At 45.7% G+C, this 9,435-nt stretch overlaps 1 protein-coding gene across 1 annotated transcript; it reads left to right on the top strand.

The window, feature by feature from the left end:
* The first annotated feature begins 4,763 nt into the window (after positions 1-4,763).
* Positions 4,764-9,155, top strand: lysmd4 (LysM, putative peptidoglycan-binding, domain containing 4). The gene is made up of 3 exons (XM_083654554.1): positions 4,764-4,866; positions 6,159-6,424; positions 8,245-9,155. The coding sequence occupies exons 2-3, from the start codon at positions 6,173-6,175 to the stop codon at positions 8,803-8,805; spliced, it is 813 nt and encodes a 270-aa protein (XP_083510680.1). The 5' UTR covers positions 4,764-4,866; positions 6,159-6,172; the 3' UTR covers positions 8,806-9,155.
* The last annotated feature ends 280 nt before the right edge of the window (positions 9,156-9,435 follow it).

Genomic DNA, 9,435 nt, shown 5'->3' with positions numbered 1-9,435 from the left:
CAAACATTGTATAGACCAAATCAGCGGGATGTTTACATTTACTTCCGGGTACCCCTGGGTCCACACATTATAATGGCGGTGAACGGCACAAACTGACAAAGAAGACAAAAATGGTTCGTCCGTGTTGTGTTGTTGTTTAATATCATTCATAACAACACTTTCACTAACGTTAGTGGAGACCAGACTAGCTTATTTACCTGTTGGACCAGACCAGAGTAGACTTGACGCTAAATTAAATTAACGTGGCGTCGGTAGCTCTGTCTGTAACGTTAACGAGTCTGCTCTCGCCGAGAAGAGCCTGGTGACGCGAGGTTACGAGTCTGCAAAAAAACAGCGAGTTTGACAGACAAACAAACGTTATTAGCTAGCTAACATTACATAAAACAAACACAGAAGAAAGGCTAGATACGTCGGACAAGCATGTTTACCAACCGTTTAACCATTTAAATTGGAAGTAGTCGGCCGAAAACAACGAGAGGGTTTGACAGCATTTATTTGACAACACGCACATTTAAACCTGCCGCCTTCCCCAAGTGGTACCCGGAAGTAAATTTGTTTACATGGTGACGTCACGGTGATTTGGTCTATAGACGGTTTTCACCAGCTGCAACCCCACAGCACTTCCTTTTTCTCAGCTTCTTCTTCTGTGTTTTATGGCGGTTGGCATCCTTAAATGTTGCATTACCGCCACCTGAATTGTATCAGCTTCACAGTGCTAACTATTGACAGTGTCCACTTTCTCAGCTATTCAGGGGAAAACACTGACATAGCCTACTTCTATTTCTATTTTTGCTATGTAAACGTTTAAATGTAAAGATAGGCCTATGCGTGCAATAACGTACTGATAGTCAGCTTACTCTGTAACATGTAGCTTTTATTAGCCTCTCAGGCTAGCTCCGGGACGCAATCTTTTTTTTCCCATGATGGCGAAGGCATAACCCGCCCCTCTCTGCTTCTAATTTGCTGACTGCACTCGGCTGCTCTCGGCTGCTTCCCAGGCGAGCCAGAAGTCATCTCAAACGAGCCTATACTTTCATTCAATGTCACGATGCTGCGGGGGGAAGTAGGCTACTTCATAGCTTAACTACGAAAATAGTGTCCGCTGTTTATCTCCCTTTCTGCTGCAGCATGTTGAAGAAATAAATGTTCAGTTTGAACAACACCCATTCTGGTCATTATAGAGCAAGATGATCGCTTCCACTACCAGGGCCGCCCAGAGGGATGGCAGTGCCCCTGGAGGGGTCCAGCCCCTCTCCTCTCCCTCTCCCCTCCTCTCCCCCTGGTTCCCCCCCTCCTCTCCCCCTCTCTCCTCTCCCCCTCTCCTCTCCCCCTGGTTCCCCCCTCCTCTCCCCCTCTCTCCCCTCTGGTCCCCCCTCTCTCCTCTCCCCTCCTCTCCCCCTGGTTCCCCCTCTCTCCTCTCCCCCTCTCTCCCCTCTGGTTCCCCCTCTCTCCTCTCCTCCTCTGCTCTCCTCTCCTCTGGTTCCCCCTCTCTCCTCTCCCCCCCTGGTTCCCCCCCTCCTCTCCCCCTCTCTCCTCTCCCCCCTCTGGTCCCCCCTCTCTCCTCTCCTCTCCCCCTGGTTCCCCCCCCCCCCTCTCCCCCTCTCTCCCCTCTGGTCCCCCCTCTCTCCTCTCCTCTCCCCCTGGTTCCCCCCCTCCTCTCCCCTCTGGTCCCCCCTCTCTCCCCTCCTCTCCCCCTGGTTCCCCCTCTCTCCTCTCCCCCTCTCTCTCCTCTGGTTCCCCCTCTCTCCTCTCCTCCTCTGCTCTCCTCTCCTCTGGTTCCCCCTCTCTCCTCTCCCCTCCTCTCCTCTGGTTCCCCCTCTCTCCTCTCCCCCCCTGGTTCCCCCCTCCTCTCCCCCTCTCTCCTCTCCCCCCTCTGGTCCCCCCTCTCTCCTCTCCCCTCTCCTCTCCCCCTGGTTCCCCCCTCCTCTCCCCCTCTCTCCCCTCTGGTCCCCCCTCTCCCCCTGGTTCCCCCCCTCTCTCCCCTCTGGTTCCCCCTCTCTCCTCTCCCCCCCTCTCCTCTGGTTCCCCCTCTCTCCTCTCCCCTCCTCTCCCCCTGGTTCCCCCTCTCCTCTCCCCCCTCTGCTCTCCTCTCCTCTGGTTCCCTCTCTCCTCTCCCCCTCTCTCCCTCTGGTTCCCCCCACCCACCCCCATCTGCGGTCGCCTTTTATACACGTCTCAAACAACGCAGGACAACGTGATTGGTTGGCTCAGATTTGAACAGATCTGAGCCAGCCAATCGCGTTATCCTGTGATGACGTAATGTCCTATGACCCATGACCGGATGGACCATATATGGACTTCCTCCCCCCCCTGGCTGCGCTATCATAGCTGCTGACTTAACTGCACTATCCGTCAGATCCCTGACATGGACGTTACTCTGCAGAAACTACAGTAACAAAATCACGAATTGCTCTGTTTTTGGAGCTCTGCATGTCTGTGTTTGTCTAGTTAATGTGTTAACGTTAGCGGCTAACATTCGCTAGTTAGCCAACCAACCAGCAGCTAACATTAGCTAGCTAGCTAGCTTACCGGAAGCGATATTTCTTTTGGATGACGGCGAAGGCATAACCCACCCCTGGCCCTCTCTGCCTCTGATTAGTGGCAGCGTTATAAACCATAGATATGACTATTAAAAACATAAACACACTGGCGTCTTTCATGCAGGCTAGCAAGCGTAACTGCTGTATGTCTGAGTCTGACCCACTGAGTTTGACGGTCTGACAGACTGTAGAAAGAGATGTAATGCAGGATAGCCAAGCGAATGTGTTTGGATGGAAGTTTGACGCTAGGCCAATCAGAGGCAGAAAGGGGCGGGTTATGCCTTCGCCATCATCCGAAAAAAGAATATCGCCTCCGGGACAACAACGCTTCCTACCCAGCGTGTGCACGTCTTTCCGACAGGGGTGGTTGTTATGGCAACTATCAACAACAACAACAACAACTACTACTAACTACTACAAGACATAAAAACCGAAATAGGCTACCTTGTTAATGTGTCTGTCGGAGACACGGCCTAACGTTAACATTTAATATGAGCCGAATATCAGCCTGCGCTCAGCTATGTATACAGGAAGTAAACCGGATATTCAGGTGGGTTGTGACGGTTGTTATTGTTGTCAAGTTAAAACTGTCTATATGCAGAGTACATGTAAAAAAAAGTCTTTACTTCCAAGAGAAAATATGCTTGTGCATCTTTCCTTCATCACATCATTTTATGCGTTTTTTAACCATTACATTGTACAACAATTATTATTTGTTTCTTTCAAACTAAACTTCCCTATTTTTCTGATTCTGAATGAATCAAAACTGGAAAACAGAATCCTTTAGCACACTGATGTTAGGAAGAAATGCTGACAAAATCATTTTAAATTTAGCATACTGCATGGTACTGGCGCAGACATCAAGAATTAACCTACATAATAAGGCAGGCAGGCACCTGTCTGTGTCCAAATATAATCAGAATGACTATTCATTTCTGCTTTCTACTGCAGGTGACAATAATTATGTCACACTATTGTAAGGAACATGTATTATTCAAACCCGTTTAACAGAGGTTGAAACCTTATTACTCAATGATTGATAATATATTTGTGTGTTTCGCAGTAATTGTAAAAGGCCTGCTGGCACAACCATCGGGTTCAGTATCTTGTCCAAAAACACTTCGACATGCAGCCTGGAATCGAAGCACCAACCTCTTTTTGTATCCAAAGGGATTAGTGGAGGACTCGCTCTACCTAAACTACAGCAACAGCAGGCTCTGTGAGCTGATGGTTTCTCGATGTTGCACAATGAATTTCGTATGTCATATATAACCTTCAGAAAGTGTTAGCAAATAGTCTATCTGCAAAATTAGGTCATATATTGCAAGTTTCACTGATAATAGTGTCAACGTGGTAGACTATGCATCACTGCAGATGCTTGACTTGATATTTTCCTAATATAGGCCTAATTTAACTTTTGTTTGGAAGATTGCTATGTAAACAAAAAGCATTCTTCTTCTTCCGTACAGTGGGTAGAGGAGTTCACATTCGTGATCAGTAGGTGGCGGTATAGCCCAACTACGCTGCTTGGCAACCGCCATTAAAAAGAACAACAAAGAACTTGTGGCTAGTCATGGTTGCCAGATCCGTGGTTTTCCCTCGAACCCCCTCTCTCCAGCTCCCTAACCTGACGCTGCCAGATGGATGAGTTTGCCACAAATATTTTGCTGAGAAATGCTGATTCATTTCCTTCTTTCACTAGCGGAATACCCGTCCCTGTGTGACTGGCCATTTAGTCAGGCCTCACAGAGTTTGCATGCAGCCTCTCATCTCTCTCCCCACAGGGTTTTCATAGTCCACTTACCTGGCTGATTCCAACTCACTCAGCTCAGGTGTTTTCCTCCACTCAGGTGTCTTCCATCAGTAGATGAATGGAGCTCTCCATGGTGCTGAACCTGTGTTGACTCGTTTTGGCCACTAATTAGCCATTTTGCCCATTTAATTGGCCCAATTACCTAATTCAAACATATCCCTCTATAAGGGGTTGCTCTTTACACTTTAAGGGTTATTTTTACTTTGTCTATGACTCCATAGCGAAACAGGCTAAATCCTACACAAAGTAATTTTAACAATGATATTTGGTTTGAAAATGAAATCAAAAAATATTAATAAATGCTGACCGTGGTAGGCTATACGTATTTTGGGCTGTTTTTGGAGCTTTGCTGGCGGCGTGATTTTTGGGTTTGAATTTTTGCCGGACCTGGCAACCCTGAGTACTAGTGAGTGGTCCTAGCTTGGGAAGACGGTCAGTACTCGCATCAGCAAAGCATTTGGCCAATGTAGATGGGAACAGGGCAGACTGAACTTCTGTGAAACTCTCTTTCCCGTGAGTAGCTTGAATCCATATGGTATCAGACACATGAATTAAACGCCGGTAATGTTAAACAGTCAGATGAAGTGAAACGTCTCGCTAGCTTGCTGTCTGCCATGCTGGACACATGCTGAAGCTAAAACTGGCTGCTGCTAGCTGTAGCTTGTTTGCTGCCTTCAAGTGCTCCTCGTAAGCTCCAACTTCCGAGGCTGTAAATCGTAAATAATGTAGGTTAAGTACTTGTCACGCTGCTCACGCATTCAAGTGCTTGTGCTTTTAGTCGGAATTGGAAATAAAAGCAAAATGTACTGTTGGATGAATGAAATTGTTTATTTTAGAGGTCGAGTGGCCTTCATTGACGTTTTGTAATGATGACGTTGTGTCTGATGATCTCTGATGTCTTGATTGCAACTTTTTTTTAGCCTGTGGTCCAGTTCAGATATGAATCGCAGTTGATTGAATTTGTCAAACTTTGTGTACACTTTGCAGGCAGAACTTGAAAAATAATGGAACTTCACAACATGTCAAAACTCTTTTCCAAAGTAACAGACGCCCTGCTTGGCTTTCATAATGAAACTAAGCTCGCTTGCAGCTCCATCAGTGCTTGGTCTAAACTATGGGAATCACTATTTACATTTATTCACTGTGTTGTGCTAACCTGATCTCATGATCTCGCGTGAATCCAGCTGTCTTGCAAGGTTAGTGGTGTGTGATACATCTGGTAAATTATGTTGTGTTTGAGTTTAGTTATCTGTTATAGGGATGTCAGAAAAAAAAAGATTAATGTAAGAATCACATTTCTCAGGCACATTTCTCACATTTCTGGGTAGTGTAGCGGTAAATTCCATGCCTACCAACACAAGGGTCGCAGGTTCACACCCCCGTGTTACCTCCGGCTTGTTCCGGCCTATCTATTTACCTTAGAAAATGACAGTTTCTCCACATTTTGGATTATTATTTCATCGTGTGGTGAGTACATGAGTCACAACATGTACATAGAGCTTTTTGGCGCTGTTGGAATGTGTGTTTTTGGTGACTTGAACGGGGGTATGGATGGAGCTGTACCGGTAACTCCCATTCATTTGCGAATCTAACTAACTGCAGGGCTGTACCTCACAGTAGTCGGGTTTTCATCCACCTGTTTCTATACAAAATTTCAATTTGTGCATTTACCTCCTGAGCCACAGCCACTCCTTAAAGGAAAATTAAAATGTAAAAAAAGATCTATATGTGACTTTGAATAGTATCCTATATTAAAACAAATTTGATTCCTATATTAAATGCTGGGTCTGGGACTTCCCTTGTAGGCTAGTGTCTGGTGATGCGGCGGGGGGAGCTGGTTCCCCGGGCGTTCCAGGCCCCAGTGGACGTCCATGCCAGTGCGGACGGCCAGGTGTATATGTTCAGGAGGAGAGCCAATGAGTCGGCCGGCTCCGACGAGGATGAGGACTTCAACGTGATAGAGCTGCGACCACGGCCGGAGCACGACAGAGCAGGAAGCGTCCTGCTGCTGGAGCGGGACGTGTTAGATGGAGACAATCTCAACAAGCTCGCACTACAATATGGCTGCAAGGTCAGTTTTTTTTCTCTCTCTCCCTCAATATATGCAAAGTGGAGCACACCCAAAAAAGTTTGAAGAGGTGCAGACTAGCGCATCAAAATAATATGAAGAAAGGAAGTCGCACACTCAAAATCAAGGAGAATTTTTGAGTGTGCAACTTCCTTTCTTTATATATAATTTTTAGCTTCCCAAAATTGGCCATTCTCTGTTACCTGTTGCTTCGGGGCTCCAGTAGAATTGCTTTGTTTTCTCTCCATTCACTTCCACTGAAAAGCTCACTTCTAGCATATGAACAAATGTGACCAAAGCCGATTCTGTCAATATTTAATGAAATAGTCATTCTGCTGAAATGTTTTTTTTTTTACTGAATCGCTTTGTTTATATTAAACATTTCAATTTGAACAAAATGTAACACCAACATTTCTCCAACCGGATTTCAGTGTTAACTTGACTTGTTCAAACTAGGAGGTTTAATAAATAGATTTTGGGGGTTATCTAGGGATGGGCATTTTAAATGATTTCAATATTCGAGTACTCTTATTATGAACGAGTACTCGGGTACTCGCAAAAAAAAATCGAACAATAATTTATAATAAAAATTTATAATTGATCTAATAATAATAACTCGTGTCCGAGTAGCAACACACAAGCGGAACCAAAGTTTGGCTAATTCCGTAGGCTATATGCAAGTACAGTATTACTATCTAATGATAGAGCAGGGATAATCTGCTGTGTAGTAGGGGATGTTCTATAGCATTTTTTGCATGGAAAAAGTACGGTAGCTGCCTGGAGCGCTTTTTGTGAGGAGAAATAAAAAGCAGATCATGATAATGTCACCTGGCGTTAGCTTAGCAGCTGCTACCTCAGTAGTCAGCTGGTTAGCTCTTCTAGCAGACAATACAGTGTTGTGGAACTAGCAAAGGATTACCAGATATTTCCAATACATATCTGGTATGCAATATTTCCTTACTGCCTTTAACGCAGTAACTTAAATCCACTGACTACAACATCCTATTTCTCCACCGTCTGGCACATTCTCCATATTTGTTGTTGCTATGTGTTATGATAGTGCCTTCATGCAGGAGAATTATGATCATGACATCAGTCTGAGAGTATTTTGTTAATATCATCCACCACTTACAGTATATCATCCTTTCCCACTTATTTAGTTGTATATAGTATAGGACATGCATTATTATTGTAGTACTGCATTTTTACCGTCAGGGGGAGCTCTAGGGAAAGTACTGAGAACTGCATCTGGGGGTAAAAGTGACGTGTCTCCATTTATCGGCTGTGCAGCACAGCCCTGGAAGGATACGGAGAGGCTGAGGAACGCTACAGCCAAGATTGCACGGCTGCTATGAGCTCCGCGGTAGAACGGCACTGTCTGGAGGAAATGGAATGTTGTGGAATTAAAGCCATTTTTCATACTTTTTTATGCCTGAGGAGGAGGCGATGCTTAAAAGAGGAGACATACAATATTACAGGGTTTATATTCAAAGTTTAGCCGGCTTCTAGTTGGTGTACGCGATGAGGACTTGAAGCGAGAGTGGTCAGCAAATGAGGGGGACAGTCACTATTTACGAGCGGGCGGCATGATGAAAGGAGTCGCTGTTTACGTGAACAATAAAGTATGGCCCAACCGTGGACACTACACATAACCCTGGACATTACAGTTGAACGAGTACTCGAGTACTGGAATACTCGTGCCCATCCCTAGTTCTATCATGTCCAGGAAGCTAACCAACCCAAAAGTCAACATCACTTTAATAGCCTACCTGACATGATGAAACTGCACGATGTTGAAACATATTACCTATTTCTATCAACAGGTGGCAGATATAAAGCGAGTGAACAACCTTATACAGGAACAGGATTTGTTTGCACTGAAATCGATCAAAATTCCTGTGCAAAAGCACAGTTTTTTAACAGAGCCCTACGCAGACCTAAGTGACCCGCGACAAGAGTCATCTAGTAGCAGCACACCACCGAAGCCTCAGGACAGAGCCAGAGCCCAGCCACATCTGCAGGAGGTCACAGACTTTCTCAAGGAGGTGGACCACGACATTGAGAAGCTCATTCAGACCACAGATGATCACGACGAGGATTTGCTGCATAACTCTGAGAAACCGCCGAGGTTTGGCTTCAGAGGACAGCGCCCAACCGGCCACGGCAGCGCGGGCGCAGACTGGGGCATCCAGTGGTGGAACGCTGTGGTCGCCATGCTCCTGATAGGCATCATCCTGCCAATATTTTACGTGGTTTACTTCAAAACAAAAGATAATGGAACGGTTCCTCCGGTAGATGGTAGCAGTGGGTTAGACTCATCATCCGTCAGCTCTTCAAACAGCTCAGGGACGGGCGTCAGTTCAGGGGCTCAGAAGCCGGGGTAGCGCAGTCAGTGTGAACAAGAATGAAAGTTCTGTCTTGATAGTGTGGCCCAGAGCCACACACCGTTTTATTAGCAGTTTAACACAATTTGCCTGAAGTAGTCAGCTTGTCCTGCCAGGTCAGGATTGCAAATGGTTGCTGTGACAAGACCATGCAGTCGCATGTTTGAGGGTTATTTGTGTGCCTTTCATGATGTGTAACTTATTTTTGTGTGTCTGTGTTCAGTATTTTTACATTTCAGTTATTGCCTGATGTGACTCATCACCATACTTTGTTCTCCAAGTCTGAATACAGTCTGAATATAGACCTTATTCGCTAACCCCGGACAGCGCCATATTGTTGACATACCGTCCTGCAGCTGACAACTATAGACGGTTTTCACCAGAGCGCAACCCCACAGCACTTCCTTTTTCTCAGCATTCGGCAAAACTCCAGAAATATTCACTCGACATCGTTACTTTTGTTTTCGCTGCTCAGCTGTATAGACGGTTTTCACAGAATGGTCAGTCCTGCACTTGAATGTTTTTTTTTCTTTTATGTCCATAGCAAACACTGCAACAGGAAGTGAGCGGGGGTTCAATTTAGAATGTTTTTGTTGTCAAGTTAAAACCGTCTATAGTAACGGCCTTATT

This window comes from Poromitra crassiceps (genome assembly GCF_964638095.1).
Source record: "Poromitra crassiceps genome assembly, chromosome: 18".
Classification (NCBI taxonomy): domain Eukaryota; kingdom Metazoa; phylum Chordata; class Actinopteri; order Beryciformes; family Melamphaidae; genus Poromitra; species Poromitra crassiceps.
Note: the sequence above shows the minus strand (reverse complement) of the source record. Positions and strands in the feature narration are given on the sequence as shown.

What these genes read in the sequence shown, in the direction of transcription:
- lysmd4 (XM_083654554.1), top strand. Translation starts at nt 6,173, where the DNA reads ATGCGGCGGGGGGAGCTGGTTCCCCGGGCGTTCCAGGCCCCAGTGGAC. An exon ending in CACTACAATATGGCTGCAAG is followed by an intron (nt 6,425 to 8,244) that starts GTCAGTTTTTTT and finishes TTCTATCAACAG; the next exon opens with GTGGCAGATATAAAGCGAGT.